General features: G+C 43.1%; 1 protein-coding gene across 1 annotated transcript; it reads left to right on the top strand.

The window, feature by feature from the left end:
- The first annotated feature begins 7,612 nt into the window (after nucleotides 1–7,612).
- Nucleotides 7,613–23,805, top strand: SQLE (squalene epoxidase). The gene is made up of 11 exons (XM_048940267.1): nucleotides 7,613–8,385; nucleotides 10,393–10,645; nucleotides 11,157–11,337; nucleotides 13,628–13,724; nucleotides 15,578–15,691; nucleotides 18,177–18,348; nucleotides 18,574–18,669; nucleotides 19,189–19,331; nucleotides 19,789–19,885; nucleotides 20,348–20,435; nucleotides 21,354–23,805. Exons 1-11 carry the CDS (start codon nucleotides 8,101–8,103, stop codon nucleotides 21,544–21,546), a joined length of 1,719 nt encoding a protein of 572 aa, XP_048796224.1. The 5' UTR covers nucleotides 7,613–8,100; the 3' UTR covers nucleotides 21,547–23,805.
- Nucleotides 23,806–24,245: the final 440 nt, after the last annotated feature.

The raw sequence follows: 24,245 nt of genomic DNA, 5'->3' as shown, positions 1-24,245 counted from the left end.
CAATGTGACAACTGATTTACAGCTATAAAGAGATGGCTCTATCATCTCTCCAAAGAGTCTGTGCCAGGCATTAATCACAATCAGAGTTAAACATTTGGGTCTTATCTGTCAGTAGAGTGGTTCTCAGTCAGTTGGCAGCCACTGCCTTTCAGCCAATGCGTCTGATTAAGGAATCCGTTGGCATATGGGATTTTTCTTTTCCTAAAGGTATTTCTCTGCTATAATCTAGTCACTTCTCAGTCATCTATTTGACAAATTCAACACACTGAATTTTTCATATGTCCTGTTGAAATGCATTTTCTCCAGTCCAAAAAATTAGCTGTGGTACTCTTTTGCTCATCTTTATTATTATTATTATTATTATTATTATTATTATTATTATTATTTCAGTTCTAAGGTTGATTTTTGCCATAATTCCCAAAGGGAAATCTGCTATCAATATACCACCAGTGCTATATACCACGATAAAATCGTTTCACTTTTCCTGCTTGCTATACACATTTATGCACCCAAAGATTACGTTACACCACTTGCTGCAGCACTGTCATGGATATGCACGTTTGCTGATTTTCACACACAGCCCCTCACACGGCCCTACTGTATACAGACTGAAAGGTAAAGAGAGTCTCAAGGACATCACTGTTACAGTAAGTGTGATCTTAGCTTTCAGTACTCATTAGTTCTGTTATTTTTGTTCTGAATCTACATTAATCAGTTAAAACTACAAAGCAGAAAGAGCATAAATGCAGCTCGTTAATTCCAAAACAACACAAATTAAGGATTAAATTGAAAAAATGTAAAATTCTCTACTGGAATCTCTCATCTAGCAGCGGTTCATTTGTGAGCCGCTTAGCTCACACAGGCAGCAGCGCAGCTGTGAATCGGGTCCAGATTTAGGAAGAGGGATGGGACAGTTTGGGCCTGTACTTTAGCAGAAAGCCACAAGAGGGTGCTGCTGGCTAGAAGCAGGGTTTGCTTCCAAAAGGTAGATGAGATCTGACCCAGCGCTCCGCAGTGCGTTTTGCAGTAAGGCCCACTAATGTGGCAGCATGTCTGGGCTTTCTTTTCAGATGGCAATTCAACACCAGTGTGCTTGCTCCCTAGATGAAAGCCCTACCGCAGCTACATTCCAAAGTATGTGAATATGTGTGAATTATAGAGTAATAGAATCTTAGAACATCCTGAGTTGGAAGAGACACACAAGGATCATTGGAGTCCAGCTCCTGGCTCCACGCAGGACCATCCAATAATCACAATATATAACTGAGAGCGTTGTCCAGATGCTTCTGGAATTCCAGCAAATTCAGTGCTATGACCACCTCCCCAGGGATCCCATTCCATGCCCACCACCCCTGGTTCAGACCCTGTCCCTGACCCCCACCTGAACGCAGCTCCATGCCGTTCCCTGGGCCCTGTCGCTGTCACACAGAGCAGAGCTCAGCGCTGCCCTCCGCTCCCTGTGAGGAGCTGCAGCTGCCATCAGGCCTCCCCTCAGCTCCTCTGCTCTGCGCTGAGCAACCCACGAACGTCAGCTGCTCTTCGTATGCCTTGTCCTCCAGACCCTTGCCATCTTTGTAGCACTCTTTTGGACGCTCTCTAACAGTTTTATGTCTCTTTCGTACTGTGGTGCCCCAAGCAGCACACTGCTCAGTGTGAGGCCACACAGCGCAGAGCAGAGCAGGACGATCTCCCCTCACCCAGGGGCAGTGCTGGCCCTGATGCACTCAGGGAATTGTTGGCCTTCCTGGCTGCCTGGGCACACTGCTGACTTATGTTCAACTTGCTGTCAACCAAGACCCCCGGACCTCTTTTACGGGGCTGCTCTCCAGTGTCTCATCCCCCAGTCTCTAATCTGGCCAGGGTTGCTTCTTCCCTGGTCCAGGATCCAGCACATGCTCTTGCTAAACTTCATGTGCTTGGTGATTGCTCAGCTCTCTAATTTGTCTAGATCTCTCTGCAAGGCCTCTCCACCCTTGATGGAGTCAACAGCTCCTCCCAATTTAGTATCATCAGCAAACTTGCTCAAAACACCATCCAGTCCTACATCCAAGTCGTTTTGAAAACATTAAAGAGAATTGGCCTTCAGTTGTACTGAAGTAAACAACTGTTGAAAATAGCATCGGGCACTTCAGCTTTTAAGAAAATATAAACTGAGACAGGGGAGGTTTAGGTTAGATATTAGGAGGAAGTTTTTCACACAGGGTGGTGATGCACTGGAACAGGTTGCCCAAGGAGGCTGTGGATGCCCCATCCCTGGAAGCATTCAGGGCCAGGCTGGATGTGGCTCTGGGCAGCCTGGTCTGCTGGTTGGCGACCCTGCACACAGCAGGGGGGTTGAAACTAGATGGCCACTGTGGTCCTTTTCAACCCAGGCCATTCTATGATTCTATGATTCTATAATAAAGATTAGAGGAGAATTCTGATATGAAAGTTAAGAAATCCTTTTAAAAAAGATCAGAAGATAGCAGCTCAGCAACACAAGATCCCTCTGTTCCACTCATCAGTGGAAGTCAGCCTCTCCCCATATGACTGATGATTTCCCAAAAAGCAGAGAGTCATGGAGTATCTCATTAGGGCAGTGAGTATTATGCTTACCTTGATACCTTGTTAATCCTGGCTATGTATTTGTCACATATTAACCAATAAATAATTGGGTTTTGCTCTTACGTTGAGTTTATCATGCCTGAAGAGATTCTACTTTGATAGTAGAAGCTACTGAAACAAAACAATGTCTGATACCCTAATCTGGGCAGTCTAAATCTCAGTATCTTCAAGGGGATGAAATAGTATAACACATAGCAGCAAATTAAACTTGGAACTTCAGAGGAAAATGTTCAGTTCCAAGAAAGTATTTTGCTTAGGAGTACTTTTTTTACACTTATTTATGGATTAAGAAGTAATTGCAGTCCCTAATTAAAAAAAAAAAAAAAAAGGGTAGATTCAGAAAAGACTAAAAAGAAATGGTAGAGATGGATAGTAGTGAAAGATACAGAACTGAGTGGAAGTTATTGGCCCAAGAGATTATGAATTTTCAGAAGTTTTTATCACATACACCTAAAGTCTAGAGATACTCTTAGTTAATTAAAAAATGAAGATTAATAATCTGCCAGATGGAATTGCCACCTGTATGGATTCTCTCCACCTAATTTTATAGGTCAGGCATCCTGCTCTAACGTGTCCCTCCAGACAATGTAACTGTAGGCTATTCCCATTTTTATTGATATTTCCAACCCGGAGTTTTCAGTCATAAACTTCGCCCATCCTATACCTTTATGTTAAATGAATTATATGTAAAAAAGGTTCACTAGCAAACAATTCAGCATGTGGCAATTAACCCTCTTGAGAAGTAAGTCTGCTCACCTGAAGAAGTTCAATCACAGCAAAGACTCAGTGGAGATTAAGTCCTGCCCCTTAAGATTTTTTTCCTATTTGCTAAGCTGTATCTACTGCTTCGTTCTGCTTATTTCACTTTTCCATCTGCCCTCTAGAGCTCACCTGTTCTGAAAGTATAATGAATGCCTTTTTATTGTTGATGTGTAATTTGCAATTCCACCTTGTGGGAATTCACAAATATGAGATGCTTTCCTGTTTATATATCTAGTGCACTTCTTCACTGGTGCTTCAGCACCATTCCTAAGTTGAGGACTTAATTGTCTTTGGGATGATATGATCTCCAGCTATGCAGAAACAAACTGCTGTCTGAGCACACGAGGGAGAGAAATGGCCTCTGGGATCCAGCTCTGGGTCTGCTGTAAAGAGAACAAATCATTGGATTGCATGTGGAGACAGACTGCAGAGGTTGCGTTTCTGTTAAATGCTGTGTAACTGCTCAACGGGAAACTTTTTTTTATTTTTTTTAAACAATATTTTGACATTAATATGCTGCTCTGCCCTGTGTCTGCTTCCTGGGTCTTCAACCCTTTTTTCTGTTCTCAGTATCTGTAGTCTGTCTACTGTTAACCCTATTCCTATACTGCATCATGAGGACTGCACGTGCCTGTAGCAACTTGTGAGAACATCGTGCTGTCTTTAGCAAGGCAAGACTAGGAGACATCAATGGAACACAACAGCAAAGTCAAGAGAAAACACAAAACTTTGTTGTTGCTGGTGTGAGGACTGTGATTTTGAAAACTGGTTAGCTTTCTCCTTTCTTTTCCTTCCAGCTCATTCAACTGACTTTTCATTAGAGGTATAATTGACTGAACTTGCCCACTCTGCATCATAAGAAGAAGAGTTCAACATATTGGAAATATCTTGAAAAATCATGATGTGTAATCCAATGAAGTGATGGGCAGCACAGTTCCAACTGCTCAGGGTAGGCAGAACAGAGAAGGGAAAATGTGTGTAGATGAGTTGCTGGGGCCAGTGGGTCAGGTGATGACTCCTACACCACAACCTGCAGGCTGCCCATATTCCTCAAGCCCCAGTAACTTTAAATTATAATCTGAACTCCCAAGGCATTACAGCTTTCCCTCAAAAGAGGTGTTGTCTTAAATATTGTGCAAAGAACACTATAGCTACTGAATTTATGTCCTTACTTATGAATAAATAAGAGACAAAATATTTTACTGTCTTCCTGATGGGAGTGCGAGAAAATATTGCTGACCATCTGTTTGGCTGTCTGAAAAATAAAATATGTCACGGGGATGAAATTTTATGATGTGCTTCATAATATTTTTAACTTCTTTGTGGGTTTTCTGTGTATTTGTTTACATTTGGCAAAGTTGTTGCAAAGCTTTTGCTGTATCTCATTATTTTTTTGACATTAGCAAAAGCTTACTGAAAACATGTGCAGAGTTCTTCTGATCAGTTCTAGAGAACATTCGACTACACAGTACCAGTTTGATACGAAAAGAAATCACCTGGCTTCTCAGTATAATTAAACGCCCACAGAAAACATAACAGTTTTATCTCCATTCACACACCCATTGACATACATGCAATAACAATTATTGTTTTTTCTGGAAATGGCCTCTTGCTTCAAAGTTCAAATAATCTGTAATTTGGAATAATTGCAGTTTCAAATAGTCACCCTCCTAATTTTTCAGGAATTCTCCTACCTTCCTCTTTCAAACACTGAGAAGGCTCTGCTTCCTCTTATGATGATTTCTGAAACATAAAGATTGATATTTTTCTTCTGTTAAAGTACACACCAGTCCTCCCCATCTATCTACCAGCATGGGTAGACGACCACAATGAGCAGTGAGCAGTGAGACCAGGCTGTCCATCACACCATGCCCAAGGAAGGCAAGGTTCAGTCTCAAGCAGCACACGTTGGTCAGTTGTGCAGCCTATAAACAACAGGTCTGACGCTTTGGATATTTGTCCTAAAGCAGTGCTGCCAGAGCAGCTGCAGTTCCATACTAGAGGTCTGTCCCGTATTTTATGGGTTAGCATCTTAAGGTGGCATTCTTATGAACCTTGCTTCTGCAAAACTGGAAAAATCTATCTTAACTGAACTGTTTACCCCAGAGTTCAGCCCATCATCTCTGGTTGCTGCAATTTCACATTACTACCAAATGCTGGTTGTCTGCGTTGAAAAACTGGATTGCGGGAAACTGCCTGTAGGAAAGAGCAAAAAGTCAGCTCCAACCTCTGCTCAGGTGCCCTTATTTACTGCCTGCAGAATCGTTTTGTAATTTTAGAAATTCTTGTTTCAGCCTGTTCGTATTTGCCACCCTGAGCTTTGAATCATTAAATGATATTTCATAGCCATCATCTTGACAGTGTTTCACAAGTGAGAGAAGAACAGTTTATTCCAGAAACAAAAATCCTACTGAAGTTCAAGAACACAGAAATAAACAAACAAACAAAAAAGGTGGTTTTTTTTTTTAATTGGAAAAGAAATCCACAGAAATACCATCTTATTTACAGTACTGTAAGCAGCAAAAGATAGCTTTTACTGTAAACAGAAATCTTAATTATGTCAAGCTCTTCACCATAGCCAGGACACTGAGAATAAATCAGGAGACAGGAGGGATGTCTTCTGATGTCTTGGGTGGAAATGTTTGGAACATATCTGATACTCTGACAGATGCAACTGTGAGTGTCTCATTCAAAACCAGAATCTTATAATTGCTTTAATCCACTCTGTATGGAAGTATAAAAAAAATTACTCGGGAATTACATAATCCTGACAGACGTTTTGCACAAGCATCTCATTAACAGAGGGTGATTTATTGTGTTGGAAGTAGGACAAATGTGTTATTTTTTGTTCTAATTAAATCTAATTACAACCTGCAGCACCAGTGACACCCAAGCTCCCTGTTCTCTACCAGCCATACGCAATTGTCCTCTATCTCTAACACAGTGTTCACGTTGCCCTGGGTGACTCGGAGAAGACAAAGTTCTTATTCCATGGGTCACGTTTTGTTGTCAGTGAGCTGAAGCCAGGAACCTTCCAGCTGCAGCCATCAGGATCCAGGGCTGGGGGTGGGGGTGAAAAGCAATTTTTGGTAGTTTGCAGTAACATGAAACATGACACTTGCCTCTAGTCTTTAAATCAGCTCACCACCATCTTCATTCACATCACCCCGCTGCACTCTGTTTTCTTAGACACCGTCCTCCTTTCTGTTGCTCCTTAAGACTTCACTGGTCCTCAGCATGACTCCTACTGTGCATCTGCATTACCCTGCTTTTATTTTCAGTAGTTTTTGGCTCATGTTTGCCAATTCATTTATCCTTCTTAGTCCTCATAAGATTTGTGTTGGTTCCAGTAAATGTTCCAGCTTAAGGACTGTGCTTCAGCTCATGTTTGGTGCCTGCCATGGCACATCCAGAAGGCTTGGTTTGGTCTTCCAAAGTGCTGAGTTGTGGGGCTCAGTTCATAATAAAGAAATTTTAGAGCTTAAGGAACATTACTGAATCAAATGTAAGAAATCAAGTGCAGATGTACTTAAACGGCTCAGTCTCAAGTGGGTTAAATACAAAAATTGTCGACAGCTACAACAAATCTAGTTCAAATTGGGGAAAACCGGTGTCTCTACTATAGATAAGAGCCTGTGTTTGATCTCTTTAGCTCACACTTCTTTATCTCTAGCCTAAACTGACTGATGTGATGAATGAACCAAACTCTGTTCTTTTACCAGCTCCTATTTTTGCTTTAATTCTTACAAGTCATGGAATAATGGAATCATTAAGGTTGAAGGAGACCTCCAAGATCATCCTGTCTGTTAACCAATCAGCACTGTGCCCACTAAACCACGTCGCTCCGTACAGCACCTACACCTTCTTGGAACACCTCAGTGGATGCTAACTCCGCCACCTCCCTTTGCAGTGCTTTCCAGCGCTTCACCACTCAGGGTCCCACGTCCCGCCAGCGCGCATGCGCAGCTCCGCAAGGCAGCGGCGGGGTACGCGGGATTCGGGGCGGCCCCGCTCATCCGTCACCACGGCAACTTCGATCTCCCGCCCCGCCCAACGGCGTCACATCGCCCTAGGATCCCGGCGCGCGCAAGCCCCGCCTTTCCCACGCTCGGATTGGGCGCCCGGCCATAGCGCCATCTCGGCATAGCACCGCCGATTGGTCGGACGAGGCTGAGGCACGGGGCGCGCGGTGCCTACCAGGAGGCGGAGGCAGGCGCTCATTAGCATAGCCACGCCCCCTCGCCGCCGGTCCCCTCATCTCGCTTTCCCGTGAGGGGCGATCCCCGCCCGGTCCGGTTCTGCGGGGCGGCTCCCTCACCTCAGCTGCGGGGCGCGAAGGCCGCGGCGGCACCGCCCGGAGCGCAGCCGCCCCCGGAGCCGCGGAGAGGGCCGGGCACGGCGCTGAGGAGCCGCCCTGGGAGGCGGCGGCGAGGGGAAGCCTCCGAACCGCGCGGGGAGCGGCTTCGTGAGCATCGCGTGGGCATCGCGTGGGACTGCGGGCGCTGCGGTGCTGCGCTGAGCTCCGGGCCTTATGGAGACTGCTGGCTGCGCCGGTGGTGCCTGTGCCTCTAGGGCTCGGTGAGCTCCGCGGTGTCGCGCGGAGCTGCGTGTGACTGCTGTTCCTGCCGTCGCGGGGAAGCCTCTGTGTTTCTCTGTTTCTGTTATTCGTATATTACGTGAAAAGCCATTTTCGGAGCGTCAGCTGACGTCAGAACTCTGGGAAGTGCCCTCACCATGTGGACTTTCCTGGGCATCGCCTCCTTCATCTACGTGTACAAGAAGTGTGGGGACCTCATGAGCTACGCCAACAAGGAGGTGCTGCTCTCTGCCGCGCTCTTCTTCTCCCTGGGCCTGCTGCTCTCCTATCGCTACCATTTCCGTGCGCCCCGGCAGCAGCAGCAACAGAAGCCCCACCTGGGGATGCTCTCCCACGCTCTCTCTGCTCTGCCACTGGTGGGCTTCTTCTGGGCCAAACCTGCTGCGGGGTCTCAGCGAGTCAAGCAACCCGGATCCAGAAAGGTATGTTCAGGTTGGACGTGGTGCCTGAGTTGGGAGGCATTGCCTGCCTGTTGGCCCTTTGGAGTTGGCCTCGGTGAGGGCAGAGAAGGAAGGGCAGGGAGGGTTGTGCTTGCATCCTGTGTGACGAATGTGTCATGTTTTGCGTTGGTTTTTGATGATGGAAGAAACAATGAGATTTTATGAAGGTGAATGCAACATGAATATTCAAAGAAAATAACAAGGTAATGGGTTATTATGCTAGCAGAAGGGTATCTTTAATTGCCAGTCTGCTCTAGACGTTAGAATAACATCGCTTGTGAGGAACCACAGAGAGCTGGGACTTTTTGTCCAAGAGAAGAGAAGGCTCAGCAGGAGATTCTCATCCATGCGCACAGAGTTCTGAAGGTACAAAGAGGATGGAGCCAGGCTGCTCTCAGCAGTGCCCAGTGTGAGGACCAGAGGCAATGAGCACAACTGGAGCATAGCATGACCCCCTGAACACCAGGAGCACTTCTGTACCATGCAGGTCCAGGTTGTCCAGAGGAAGCCTACTGGAAATCTTCTTGGAGATCTCCAAAAGTTGCCTGGATGCGACCCTGGGCCCTCTGCTCTGGGTGACCCTGCGGGAGCAAAGGCAAGGCCGGACAGACCCTGATGTCTCTGCCAGCCTCAGCCATGTTGCTATTCTGTGATCATCTTCCTCTTGTTTCTGGATTAAATGTATCCATTTTGATAGCAGGAGACACAGCAATATGGGAATTATCTTTAAGTGCTGCTTGTATAACCGTTACAGAACCTGGCTTCGGTTAGCCAGCCCGTTCTACAGTGATAGCGGAGAGCACCAGGCTTTCAGCTGGAGTTTGGCAGGAGCCCTGCAATCTACCACCAGTAGGTGGACATGCATATTCAGTCCATCTCTAGGTCACACTGTTTGGCTCCCTGCCTGGGCACTTCTGGGCCTTTTCAGCTGGGTGCCCACCGCTTGCACAGAACAACTTGAAACTATTTTCGAATGCATGCCCTGTGGGTTTTAATGGTAAAAGCCTGCCTTTCCCCCAGTTTCTCGCTTTTTTTCAAAGTCCTGCAGCTACTTTTACAATCCCTTGTTACATTGTAGCTAAAAACATTACACCATGCCGCCAGAAATCCTGGCTTTTGTATTGTTCAGAGTATTCATTTCACTGACACGAACATGTTTTTACTGCTGTCAGCACTGCAGTGCTGAAGCATTTATGGAAGAGTGAATTGGATTCAATTCAATCAACTTAATAAGGTTAGAAGAATACATTTTCCAGTTGATGTAATAGTTTCTTTAATTGCTGAGTTCTCTGTGCAGTAGGGATGGATATGTAAGCTTTGATTTACTTCATAGATAAGAATATGTGGCAGTTGTTTTACTGCCTTTCCTAGGAACTCAGCTTCCAGCATATGTGATACTAACATTGTATTAATGTTTGGCTGAGATCAGGAGGGAAGTTTTAATCAAGTGTGTCTGCTTGTTTCTTTTCCCTACCTGATTTTTTGTTGCATTACTGTATGGGAACTGCTGAATTGTGGCCTGAACCTCTGACTGATCACCTGAGGCCAGCAATGAGTCAGCCATGGGAGCACAGGTGAAGGCAATTCACCTGTGCTGCCGGAAGGGGTGGAGCCTGTCTGCACCTCTCCTAGACCCATTTAAGAGCTGACTGCCAGTGGGGAAGGATCTCTTCTGGAGATCCCTTCTTTTGGAGTTTTCCAGCAAGCCAAGGACAAGGGTGAGCCCTGCATCTGTTCTTTTTGGGGCAATCTGCTTAGCTAAACTCTCTTGTATATTTCTTAATTACAACAGCTGTATATTCATTGATTATACAACTATAGAGTACAACTGATTTTATTTTAAACAAAGCTAACCTGGAAGATGCCATCCATCCATCAGTAGGCTCTCGGTCTGCTGGATGAAAGTAGAACTAGTCCAAAGTCAAACCCATGCAAAAGTTATGGTACACATACATCAATATATCTAACTCTGGATTTTTCTTTTTACAGGGTAAAATAGAAGTAAATGTCTCAGATATGCACCTGACAGAGGCTGCTTCAGTTACAACATCATTGCCCCAGAATGATCCAGAAGTTATCATTGTGGGTTCAGGTGTCCTTGGGTCTTCCTTGGCCACGGTGCTTGCCAGAGATGGAAGAAAAGTGACTGTAATAGAGAGGGATCTGAAGGAGCCTGACAGGATAGTTGGAGAATTGTTGCAGCCTGGTGGTTTTAATGCACTTAAAGACTTGGGTCTTGAAGGTGAGTGCATTTCAAACTGTGTATGTATATATAGATAAATATAAAACATCAGTTACTGCTCTCATTTATGCTTTTAGATAAGGCATGCCATATCTAAAATGCAGGAAAAATGAAGAAATGCAGTATCTACAATGAGTAAAAGGAATAATTGCTCGTGCGTTTCCAATCTATTTTTAAGAGTGTGTTTTTCACACAGAGGGTGATGAGGCACTGGAACAGGTTGCCCAAGGTTGTGGATGCCCCATCCCTGGAGGCATTTAAGGCCAGGCTGGATGTGGCTCTGGGCAGCCTGGTCTGCTGGTTGGCGACCCTGCACACAGCAGGGGGTTGAAACTAGATGGCCATGGTGGTCCTTCTCAACCCAGGCCATTCTATGAAGATTCTATGACATTCTTTCCGCAACGTATTTTGATTAGGATAATTGGATTTCATGTGAAGAAATATTTTAAATAAGTCTTTTAAAAGCTTTCTTTAACTCATCTGCTGGCTTTTTTTTTGTTTGTTTTTGCAGATACAGTAGAAGGTATCGACGCACAAACAGTGAATGGTTACATCATTCATGACCTAGAGAGCAAGTCGGAGGTAGAAATTCCTTTTCCAACATCTGAAGATGGCCGTGTGGTGAGCGGAAGGTCCTTCCATCACGGCCAGTTCATCATGGGGCTCCGAAGGGCAGCCATGGCAGAGCCCAAGTGAGTTCTGTGTGCTGCTCAGTGTCACAGCCTGGGTGCTGGGGTGCTGGAGCGTTGTTCCCTGCGTGAGATTCCTTGGCTGTTTCTTTGTGCCCCAGCACAGCAGCTCTAGTGGGCAAGGCTGAGAGAAAGCGACAGCTGAAGTTGCTCGTTCTGTTTTTGTAGACACATTTATGAGTGGAATATAGTTCTTATGTTAGCCTTCGAGGCAAGTTAATCTTTAAATTCATGGGAACAAAGGCTTTAACTAGAAGGGGTACTGCCTTGTCCCTATGAGAGAGCATCTTGAGCCTACAAAGCTGATTCTCTTAGGCCTGTTATTGGGTTTGATATTTTACCAGAAGCACTGACCTCAGGGTGCAGTGCACAGAACTTCTTTTGCCAAGAAATGTGTGATATAACTTGGTGTCGTTTCTTTCAGATATGTTGTCTGCAGTGCCAGGAATCTTCTACATTTGCATGTTCTGTAATTTTTTTTTTTTATGGCTAACAAGAGAGCAAAATAGCTAGGAAGGGGCACTAAATAATGGGAGAGAGCTACTCCCAACAGTTGTACAATCCTAAAGATGCCTCCTATTCTTAATGAAATAAAGAATGGTTGATATTTCCTTCTATTAAAAGAGAGGAGGAGGAAACATTTCAAAAAACAAATAGATTCTAGATGCTGCTTCTGAAGGGTGTTTTGTGTGTTTTCCCATCAGTAATGCTTATAAGGGAAATACAGAAAGTACTGTCTTCTTACTTTACACATCTATTCTGAAGTGGAAAATTGCTTTATTTTATCATATCTCTTATATCCTATGAATCAGTAGCACTAAAAGACAGCAACTGTGCAACACAGTTGAAATCAATGCTGACTGCATTTAATAGCTATAAAAGCTAAAGATTTCTTGGTTATGGCTTCAACTTCAGTGAAATTTGGGCACCTCAGCACATGGAGAACTCCATGAGCCATACAAAAATCCTGTCAGCAGAAATTTACAAAAGCTGATGTTTGAGTCTTGAGTTCTGCCCTTACCTTTCTTCCACTCTTCATTCATTTCTTGTATGTTTTCTTCCCACTGTAATGATAGCAAAGGAAACTGCATGTTATGTCAAGGCACAAGAGAGATGAAATACTCTTTGTAATGCTGTGAAGCTTTGTTTTTCATCTCAGAACTTGTGAAAATACAGGGAATAATGACTGCTGAATGCTTTCTCTTCATGTTTTAGATAACATGAACTTCTTTCAGATGAGTAAAATCAATTCTGCAGCGGAAAAAGGTGGGGTATCATTAGTTAGTGATTTTTATAGTGGGTTAGAACGAATAGGAAATAAGCACTTAGTTAAATTATGGCTATAAAAGAAATATAGAAGCCAGTAAGACCTGCAGAATGCTGATTCAACTGCTATTAACCTGGTAGGTTGGTACATATCCTTGCTGTTGAACTTCCTGTTAGACATGTTTTCAATTGCTTTGTTACCTTTGAGGGCCTAAACTCTCAGGCTGTCTTATTCTCATATGGAACTTCATCTAATTTCTCTAAGTTTTTGTATTCCATGTGGATGTGAAAACATTTGTGAAGTAGAGAGGTGCGTTCATTCTGAGCTGCAGGGTCTGAACTGCTGGGATTGTGTCTAACAGCTCAGATCCAACAAGAGGTTGAAGTGGAAAGAGATACGATCTGTGAAACCCAAACAGCCAAAATTGGAGATAGATGCAAGGGATGTTCAGTTTGGAGTCTGATCATAAGTACTGTCAGAGCTTTGTCCTAAACAGGACGGGGTATTGAGGACTATTCTGTGTCAGTTAGGGACCTCGCTTCTACCACGCTTACATGTGAAGTATTGAAGTGCTACTTTGGATCTTGCTCCTGCCCTCTGCGTGGGGTTTCATCCCTTGTGTTCTGTCAGTCTGCTCTGCTGGACAGAGGGAAGTGCTCAGGGGGCTGATTGCTGGCTGCTTGTATGTGTCAGACTCCTCTTTGCTCATCTCCTTCAGCCAGGGAATGCCTAAAGCAAAAGCAGGAGTTCTGCTTGGTGGCAGGGTGTTTATGTTAAGCATTATACTTTAGAATAGTCTCAAACATCAAGCCAGATGACAGTGTGGAACAGATGCTAATGGCAAGCAGTGTTTGACATTTAATGTGGCTCCAAAAAGAGCTGAAGGATCTTTGTGTTGCATTTAGGGAGAATATCGTGGCAGAGACAAGGTTATTGAAAATGACATTTTCCTTCTGTACCTGACACAATGAAATGTTGGCATCCTTAATCCTCCTACTTCCTCTTCTAAATCCTGTTTTATTTCAGTGCAAAATTCATTGAAGGAACTGTGACACAGCTGCTTGAAGAAGATGATTGCATAGTGGGTGTTCAGTACAAGGACAAAGAAACTGGGGATACTAAGGTGAGACAGTTTTGTGTTCTGATCTTTAACTACTGTAAAAATAGAGTTAAGTATGTATAGCATTTAAAAAGCAATGCTACTTCAGAGCTCTGGTGCAAAAATCTGCAACTGCCAGAGAGATGAAGATTTAATGAAGGGAGATGGCTTCCTCGTGGGTGCAGTCCTGGCGTATGGAAATTCTAGCTGTAACTCCTACTGTTGTTTTGATAACAGTTCAGTTCTCCAGAGGCGCTATTGTTTTTGGTTTGGTTTTTTTTTTCCCCTAAATAATCCATATGTTTGGAGCTTAAAATATTTCCAAGTTACCAATGGAAGAAATAATACATTCAGAGTCGTGCTTTGGCTGTGTAAAAACATCCATGTTTCAACATATGCTGCCTCTGTTGGGTAAGGTGTCTGAAAGTCAGGAGGTAGGTGCCTGCTCATAGAGATGCTCTGCCCAGTCATCTCTTGGGTCACACAAGGAGAGTTCTGACCTGTTTTAATTGCGTCACTGGTTTGATTGTTCTTTGCCTCAGCTAAGGCAAAATGCTGGCTAAATTCTGAGAAATTGAGTGAACTTATAATAGCTTTAGGAGAAACCTATGCAGGTAGAACATATGTACTGGAGTTGTGGATACACTCTCTAAAAAAGCCAAACCAAACCAAAACAAAAAAACACTTTAAAATTACTCCTCCAAGAGGGAGGAGGAATAATAAGGCTGCTCAGGCAAAAGGCATTGCAGTCCCCAGGATGTGCTAGGAGTGGGGAGCTGTAAGACAGCTGAGGAGGAACACCATCCTTACATCCTTGTGAGGTAGCTGGGAGCTTTATGCATTCATGGATTTCATTGCAATAATTGTAAGTACAGCTTGTTTGGCTAGACTGGACTGACAGCGTTCTAACCTGTGCTATTTCTGAGAGCATGGGTGTTGTTCTTAGGGCCTTGAGGCTCCTGTCTGTACAGAGATGATAAGCAAATTCACTGAGTGCTGGAGTTCTGTGTCAGGAAAGAGTTGAATTATTTGCCAGCCTAGAGAGCCTCTTTTATAGCAGTGCAGCACTAAGAGGAACCTGTTCCAGGCATGGATGTACACTAGCATTGCTGGCTCACCAAATGCTTCTGTCCAACAATGAACTATTTTCCAGAAGTGCCGATGAAACATAGCATGCTTTTTCCTGAAAGCTTCAAAGGAAAATTGATTTTGTTTTCTGCTCCTGCCAAGGCCAAAGACTAATGCTCATCATAAATCTGCAGTCATTATGTACTCTGATTTAACTGCAAACGACAACAAGAAAGCTGTAGAAGGAATCATCCATCTCTAAATGCTTTCTAGTTCTTTTCTCACAGTATCATAAAAATAAAATGCTTATTAATAATCTGAAGAATTTTTTCCATGTTTGAAAACAGTGTATGTATTAAACATTAGGAATTTGTGCATATCTTCAAGCTGAACCTAATCCATTTATCTTTTTCTCTCTGTACCTGTTATTTCTGTTTGTAGCACCTAAGGATGGTGAGAACTGCTCTGAATTCACTGCTTGTTCTCTTAAGAAAGATCTGGGCACTTTTGGTACACTTTTTACACTAAAACATTTTAGGCTTGTTGCTTATGTGTGATTCTTTTGTTTGTTTATTCCTGCAGAGCATTATGGGCTGAACATAGCAATCACTCTGCTTTTCTGGTCTGTTTTATCCAATTCTGACACAGACCCTGTAGCTATGTTACGTGATTGCATGTCTAGAAGAAGCTGATTATTGCTTTGAAGAACATCTAATGTGCAATTGGAAAGGAGGGCTTGTGAGTTATTTCCAACCGTTGTGCAAAAGAGAAGGAAAATGCCCTATGGTTTTCTTTGTCTTACACTGCAGGAACTTCATGCACCGCTGACAGTTGTAGCTGATGGACTTTTCTCCAAATTCAGAAAAAACCTGGTCTCCCAAAAAGTCACTGTTTCATCCCATTTCGTTGGTTGCATTCTGAAGGTAACTTTTGTGTGTAACTTGAGGATCTATATTTCTTCATACATCTGTAATGCTGTGTTATCTGTTTGCATGCAGCAGCCTCTGCCCTCTTGGTGGTGGCCCACAGCTGTTGGTGCTGCTGTGAGCCGGCGGCCCTGTGATGGCTCAGCACACTGTTGGTGACCTCAGTGTGTTGGCTCTGCTGGGTCGCTGGGCTCCACAGTTCTTGGAAACCTTCCACACAATTTCTTCTCTTTGTGGCCTGATGTTTTCTGCTTGGCTGCTCCTTCCATCCACACCTGTGGTTCCACCCATCACCTGTAGAGCCTATTTATGTGAACTCACACAGAAGGGAAGTATGGTAGGGCTTTATAAATTAATAAAAGTTGCATACATGGCCTTTTGCAGACTTTGGAACAAGAAATACATTAATCAAATACAATTGCAAGTAGCATTGTAGAAGTTCATGTAGGGAATGTGTCTATGAAAGATTTAAGCAGTCTTCTTGTTAAAGACAACTATTGATGCTTTGTTATAAGGACTGTCCTGAACTCCAGTCTGAGATGTTTTCCCATAGAATCAGCTGTTCTGTCCATTTCTGTGTCGCACTGAGAAATGCTTGGAAATTTGCACCTGTGGTTTTTTAACTTTGAAGTTATTGGTATCTGCTCTGTCCCATCTCCAGCTGAACTTACTGTCTCAGATTTAGCATATGTGATAGAGTTGCTTTCAGCTCTTCAAATATTTATATTACTGTGAACCAGATTATTTTTTCTAAGAGGATTTTGTGGTTAGAAGTTAGATTAATACCAAAATCTACTCTTAAAGCCAGCATGTAAGTGTATAATTTCTCTGTAGTTGAGCAAGAGAGGGTTAAACTAGCTGGATAACCTGGAGTATTGTGTCTGGTTCTGGAGCCCACAACACAAGAAGGACCTGGAGCTGTTGGAGCAGATCCAGAGGAGGACCATGAAGATGGTCAGAGAGCTGGAGCACCTCCTGTGTGAGAACAGGCTGAGAAAGCTGGGGCTGTTCAGACTGGAGGAGAGAAGGCTCTGGGGGGCCTTCCAGTACCTGAAGGGTCCAGTGAGACTGTGGATGCTCCCTCTCTGGAAGCATTCAAGGCCAGGATGGACAAGGCTTTGAGCAACCTGGTCTAGAGGGAGGTGTCTGTGCCTATAGCAGGGGTTGGAGCTGGATGATCTTAAAGGTCCCTTCCAACCCAAACCATTCTATAGCTTTGTGATTAGCTTTCAGCATAGCGACTTGAAACTGTGCACCAGCCCAACAAGACCCGTTGGTGGGAATACTGAAGGGAAAAAAAAAAAAAAAAATAGTTTCAACACCTTGCATAAGCCTGTTTTTGCTCTTAGTGCTCTATTTTATATAGCCCTAATGTTTGCATTAGAAGATGTCCCTGTAAGACTAGAAAGAGTGGTAGGACTAGAGAGAATGGCCTCAAACTGCACCAGGGGAGATTCAGGCTGCATGTTAGGAAATACTACTTGTCCAAAAGAGTGGTCAGGTGCTGCAATGGGCTGCCCAGGGGGGTGGTGGAGTCACCAACCCTGGAGGTGTTCAAAGAATGTTTGGATGTTGTGTTGAGGGACGTGGTTAATGAGAGCTATTGGTGATGGGTGGATGGTTGGACTGGGTGATCCTGTGGGTCTTTTCCAACCTTGGTGATCCTATATTACTCTGGGTATAGGTGCTTTCACTAGTTTGTGTTAAGACAGTGACATTCATTTTTTTTCCCCACAGTTTTCTTGTTGCTAAGGCACTTGTTCAGAGGGTGAAAATCATGAGTTTTAGGTGCAAGCTAGCAGCTGTGGGTAAAACCAATTGTTGTTTATACTCCAAAAGCATACTCGAGCTGTGTCCCTGCCAGCAGATGGGGTACTTTGTAACCAGCTGCCTGAATGCCTTCAGGATCTGTAAATTTAAGTGAGAAAGCATGAAGATACATTGGTAGCTGGTCTGCTGTAGCCAACTCAGGTTGGCTTTGCCTTGCCTTCCACGGCTGCTGCAGTAACCATTGGATTAACAGCAGAAATAAGGGAAAATGAGCAAAACCCTGCAGAAATTCTACCAGGCACAGTCTGAGTTGGAGGAGCTTCAGCACTTTCTGTGTCCTTAGCCCTACAATTATCTATCACTACTTGAGTGCCTCCTCTTTCTCTTCTTCTGGAAACTTGATAAGCCTGAGGAGCAGCTGTAAGGTGCTGGGAGCCTGTGATTTTTCCCTTGGGGTTCTCTACACTACAGACTACTGTACTTCATTCCTTTCCATAATTTTCTTTATGGAAGTAAAAATGATCTCATGGAAAGCTTCTGCATTCTTTTTTTTTTTTTTCTTGAAAACATGCTGTTTTGAAAGGGAAAAAATATAATACAACCTTACTATGAAACAGGATTTTATTTGAAGTGCCAGAGAATGGTTTTGTGTATCTGAAGTTTAATATCCCTTCATTATTTGATTTCAATCCTTCTCCCACTTCTTTTGAAGGATGCACCACAGTTTAAAACTAACTATGCCGAACTTGTTCTGGCTAAAACTAGTCCAGTGTTAATCTATCAGATTTCTTCAACTGAGACTCGAGTCCTTGTTGATATTCGAGGAGAAATGCCAAAGAACCTGAAAGAATACATGCTTGAGAGCATTCATCCCCAAATGCCTGGTGAGTCTGGTCTGTTGGTTTGCTTTATCTCCACGTTCAGAGTTTACTGTCTCAATAACTGTTCTCCCTTCTTAGATGACACATCACAGAGCAGATTATTTGGTTGGCTTTTTGAGTTAGGAGTTTGGAAGGATTATGCCTCTGAGAAGAGGCTCAAATGAGTTGTGAGCAAATTATTTAAGGCTCTACCAAGTAAGTGTAACCAAAGAACCTTGGTTTTTGCAGATCACCTTAAGGAACCATTTCTAATAGCAGTTCAGAATGATCGTTTAAGGACTATGCCAGCAAGCTTCTTACCTCCTTCAGCTGTTAACAAGAAAGGTGTGTATTATGAAGTAAAGCAGATGGAGGGAAGGCATTAGAAACTTGTTGGGCTTAAGGCTGTGTTCTCATAGATGTGTGTTTGTTGCTGAGTACAGTTACCTTATTCTGTTATTAAAAATACATTTGAAAATGCATGTTGGCACAATTCAACAGTAACATTTATATTGCTGCAAGACTTCAAATCACTGTCTGCTTCATTTTTAATTTTAAATAACTCAGTGGGTCGTGCTTTTAGGTGTTTGGTCTCTTTATGAGGGGAGGAAAATGGAGAAAAATAAAAATGGCCTTGAATTTTGTGTCTGTTCTTTGACACACGTGTGTATGCATAAGGGAATTGAGATTTTTACATCTGTTAAAGCCGTGCTCCCTTCTATTTCTTGTTCTTTCTCTTCAGTTTCTAGTTGTTGTTCCTGGTGGCAATGAATTCTCAATAAGCTGGGAAACAAAGTACAGGGTTTGAGTGCTAAGGTGATATGGTAGTTGTGCAGTAGTTCACTCATCTTTTCTTCTATCTAGGAGTTCTTCTGTTAGGAGATGCGTATAATATAAGGCACCCTCTTACTGGTGGAGGAATGAGTGTTGTTTTAAACGATGTCAAAATATGGAGAAGCTTGCTCCAGGATATTCCAGATCTTTATGAAGATTCTGACGTTCTTAAGGTGAAACTTTATTTATTTTGACTTAACTTAGACAAACTTGGTTCCACTTCAGATGATGCAGTCTAAGTTGGATACACCTGAGGGATGTGGAAGTTATTTCTGAGGCACAGCTGTTCTCAACTCTTCAGATAAAAAAATCACATCAGGCATTTTCACTGAGCAGAGCTGTGATTTGTGAGTGCTGTGGCTGTGGGGCAGACTGCTAGGATGGTATCTGATATGTTCCCACACTGGTATTGTGGTTTTTAGCATACGTTTTGCTCAAGCAGACTGGATTTGAACCATCACCTCGTGCGAGTTGAATTTGGGGTAATGAGCATGTGTACCTAGTTTGTCTGTGTGCATCTTGACAGCACAGCAGTGTGTGAGAAGGCGTTCACATGGACGTGGCTCCTATCAACTACACAAAAATCTTCTCAATGATGTTCTGTGTTTCCTAATTTTGTTCCTTTTGCAGGCCAAAAAAGCATTTTACTGGTCAAGAAAGAAGTCTCATTCTTTCGTAGTGAATATTCTTGCCCAGGCACTGTATGAACTTTTTGCTGCTACAGATGGTAAATACGTGTATTTTTAAGTAACTTCTGATGAATTAATATTTGTTGAATAAATATTTCTGGAGGGCATGTGTGTTGGTATGTAAGCATACACACATAGATATATGAATGTGCACGAATAGAAAATGCCCTGATCAAAGGATTTTAATGAGTTAGCTTGAGTTGTCCTCCCAGTTAGTTCTAGCGTTGTGTAAACCAAGCTATAGCAACCCAAAGGGCATCTGGAATTACTATTTAATAAACAAAACACTGGGTAACTTAAATCAATTGTTCTTGTGTCAGCATTCAGGAATCTGTGGCTTCTCTATAAAACCCTGTAAAATCAGGTTGAAATCTAACTGAATTTCACAGCAGCAGCTGCCAAAATGCTGAAGTCTTTGATTTTTGTATCACTGTTATATATGCTCAAAATTTTTTTTTTTGTTGACTGTATTTGTGAGTGATTTCAATTTTGTTTTGTAGATTCCTTGCACCAGCTAAAGAGAGCCTGTTTCCACTACTTCAGACTTGGTGGAGAATGTGTCTCAGGTCCTGTTGGATTGCTATCTGTGTAAGTTCAGCATATCTGTAATAACTGGTGTGAACCAGATCAAGTTGTGAACCTCTGATAGATTCTGCTTTACAGCCAGTCTGTCAGTTCTGTGGGGAGAATGCTCCATGTGAGGCAGTGTTTTTAGGATTATACTGAACTTTGAAGCTCTGTTAGGAGCTTTGAATGCTTTCTTTCTTTTAGCTGTTTAAAAATGCCTATGCAAACTGGAGAGACACTGGAACAGGTTGCCCAGTGAGGCTGTGGATGCCCCTTCCATGGAAGCATTCAAGGCCAGGCTGGTTGGGACTTTGAGCAACCTGCTCTAGCGGTTGGCAATCCTGCCCATAGCAGAGGGTTGGAACTAGATGATCTTTAAGGTCATTTTCAACCCAGGCCTGTGATTCTATGACAAGTGGGTGGGAGTTAGTGTGGGCCCTTCTGCTCATTCAAATGGAGGAGCTGTGGAGATGTTTCGTGCTTGACAAGCTGAGAGTAATGATGGATGAGGTCTCCCACAAATGAGCAAAAGGAACAGAGAAGCAAGTACCTGTCAAGATCTTCTGAATGCTCCCTTCAAGCTGGAGAATGCTCAGTAAATTGTTCTTTGAACATGTAAGGATGTGTCCGTTTGTCTCTTTGGAAAGAGAGCTAAAACTGCTGGGGTCGGTGCAGGCTTACCTGGGAGTTGATAAGGACAGATTCAGTCTACTGGCATTGAAAAGAAATCAGAGGTATACGTTGACCACAGTGCAGAATGGAATGCAGGTGTGCAGCAGCTCCAAGACTGGCAGGGCTTGTTCACAGCTGAGACAGCAGGACCGCAGCTGCCTTAATCAGAGCTGTTGTGCTGTGCAAAGAGCCCAACCTGGGAACTGAAGGCTTGTCTGTGCTTGTTTTTATCCTGTTTATTTACGTGTGCTGTGTCTTTTTAAACAGGCTATCTCCTAAACCAATGGTGCTGATCGGCCACTTCTTTGCCGTGGCGTTGTACGCTGTTTACTTCTGCTTTAAGTCAGAGCCGTGGATCACCATGCCTCGAGCCTTCTTCAGTAGCGCAGCTGTCCTTTACAGGAGTTGCTCTATCATATTTCCACTTATTTACTCTGAAATGAAGTCCCTCATCTACTGAAGTCCAAGGGGATATGACCGGACAAAGAAAACGTGAAGATCATGATGCCTTGAAAATCTTTGGACGTGTACTGCTTAATAATATTGTGTCATGTTTTCTTCTCTTCGAAATGCGATGTCCTTGGTCGGGATTTGACTTAGTTTTGGTTTTGTGGTTATATACATATATATTATATGTAAATATTCTTTTCTTTGCAATTAAAGTTCAAAGAGGAGTTAGCTGTTTACAAGGACCGTAAGGAGGTGTTTGCATATTGCCAGGTCTGTCAGAGTTTTCATTTCCTCGCTTCATCCATTGCAGAGTGCACCACTAATATTAATAAACTGAAAAGTGAAAACTGTAAACCGCATGCTGCTATTATCCTTCATGCTTCTTTCTGCTCAGTAGCTCCATAGGCTTCCTTTGTTTCTGTGAAATACTGGAAGAAAATTCCTGATTTGGGCCATTTTATGAGGATTTGCCTCTGTTCTCTTTCAGTTGCAGCTGAGGTACTGTTATACCGATGCTTCGAAGGACACTGCAAATGACTGCAGATGCTGCAATGTCACCATGTCTGCAGCGTTACGTGCTTTTGCAAATGCCATGTGTAGGGCTCTCCTGAAAGTGTTCTTTACACCAGAACCATTTGAAGCAAGTAATAACCAAAGCATGCTCATGGTGGCTGCTGCACCCAGGTACTGAAAGCACACATTTTGTTGGAAATTTCTTCCCATCTCACTTTGTTTTAAAAACTGAGTTTTGTTTTACTTGGTTTGTGTGCAAGTGAAGGTTAATACTGCCACTGACTTAAGCACAGCAACCAGCCATCTACTGAAACAACTGGAATGCGGGCTGTTTCCAGTAGGCACTCTTTAGTATTACCTTGGAAGGTTGTGAGAAGTACAATTCAGGTGTCCTTTTAATACTTGAAATATATCTTTTCCTGTAGATACTACAGCAGGCTGCTTGAGAGTTTGTGTTTTACTACTGGGCAATATTCCTCCTTCACCACTTTGCTTTTCTTTGTTCTTGTGTTCTTCCATTTTTCCCTTGCCTTTTGTGCAGTTGCTTTGTGTATCACCACGTGGCTGTCATATTCTGGCTTGCCAAACCAGCAGTGTGTCAGTATGGTCTAGAGAGCAGCAACACATTGTGTTCTTTTGTACTTAAAAACTTGGACTGTATGTTTTGGAAATGACAGATTGCATAAGCTGTATATAAATACACATTCTATGCTGGATGGGGGGAAGAAATCTGTGGAAAAGATTTTTTTAGTGTTTTATTCAATGGAGGTTTCAAATGACCAAGACTTTTCCAGATGAGACAAAAATGTGTATATTTTTCTAACCATGATCACTTTTGATATCTGTGTCACTTTGATACCTATAGGCATGTTCACAGAGCATGCAGACTCCTGAGCGGAGCGCTGATGATTTCAGGTACCATTATTTGTGGTAACTCAATGATGCCTCTGGTGAGGGGAGGCAAAATTTTTGGCATTTATACAAGTGTTTCCAGAGCTTTGACAACTGGGAAGATTGGCTGCTCTTACATTTCCTATTTCTAATATTATTTATGGTCAGTCTCTTTCAGTTCAAAGATAAACAATCTTGAGCCAAATACCCACCCTCAGCTAACTTAAATAAAATGTTATACCTGTAGATTTCTTGTGTATCTCTGGATGATGACTTCAATTGGGTCTTGACTTACCAGGAAATACCAGTGTGCTTAAAAGGGCTTAAATGTATACACAATTTTTTTTCCTGAAGGCAAGGCCTGGCTCGGTGTCCTGCAGATCGGGCTAAATATCACTGGTTGAAAACTGCAGAGGAGAGAAAGATCTTGACTGCGTGTCTGTGCAAAAGCAAAGTAATGTGGTTTCAGAAAGAGTTCCTGAGCCAAACGTGGGCAAAAGAAGTAAAGCTGCTGGTTAGGGAGCATGTCCACAGGTAGGAGCAAGGTAAGGTGCCCTCTCTGCCCAGAAGTGCTACAGAAGCTCATTTGTAGGTGGAGTTGATTCAGGCATTACAGTGTTGCATTTCTTGGAGGTAATGGGAGAATCTTGTTTGGTAATGGTGAAGTGTTTTGGGTCTTTTGTTGCTTTTTTGTCGTTGATTTTTCTTTTTATTTGCTTTAAATGTGCACTTTACTGGAAAATCGGGGTGAAGAGGCTTCTTAGTTGCATCTTTAAAAGAATCAGCTGCTATGCAGGTGTGCGGTGTTGGGTTCCATGCGAGGAGTGATTCCTCTGTTCCGGGTTCGTATTTGATGCCTGCTTCAACACAAGTAGTTTTCCTCTCCCCCCCCCATTCCCTCTTATCACCTGATACAGAGTGCTTGATTAGCTTTGGACCAGCTGCTGAGTTTGGAGTTCATACCTTGATTGCCTTTTTGACGGCAGTAGTATAATGAGATGTTAGAAGTCTCAGGCATTATAGTGCCTCTCTGGGGTGGTGCATGAACAGAGCCTTAAATATTCTGTTCTGCAGCTTCAGGAAAGAGAAAGAGGGGCAGAGGGAGAGTTAAAATGCATTGCTCCATTTTGTGCAATGAACAGCAGTGTTTAAGTTATCCAAGGTAGTAAAAGGAAAAGTTGATGGGGTGTTTTAAGAAGTAACTGAACACCATTGCTAACTGTAAGCAAAGTAGCATAAAGCAGAAACAGATGCCCAGGTGTCCAGCTGTAAGTGCTCAGGAATGAGACCCTGCAGTCTCCAAGG

The sequence above is a fragment of the Lagopus muta genome, chromosome 3 (genome assembly GCF_023343835.1).
Source record: "Lagopus muta isolate bLagMut1 chromosome 3, bLagMut1 primary, whole genome shotgun sequence".
NCBI classification, from domain to species: domain Eukaryota; kingdom Metazoa; phylum Chordata; class Aves; order Galliformes; family Phasianidae; genus Lagopus; species Lagopus muta.
This window is presented reverse-complemented; position numbering and strand designations above follow the sequence as displayed.

Coding starts and splice junctions, on each gene's coding strand:
- SQLE (XM_048940267.1), top strand. CDS start 8,101: ATGTGGACTTTCCTGGGCATCGCCTCCTTCATCTACGTGTACAAGAAG. Junction 15,692..18,176: donor TCGTTGGTTGCATTCTGAAG/GTAACTTTTGTG, acceptor CTTCTTTTGAAG/GATGCACCACAGTTTAAAAC. Junction 18,349..18,573: donor CATTCATCCCCAAATGCCTG/GTGAGTCTGGTC, acceptor TGGTTTTTGCAG/ATCACCTTAAGGAACCATTT.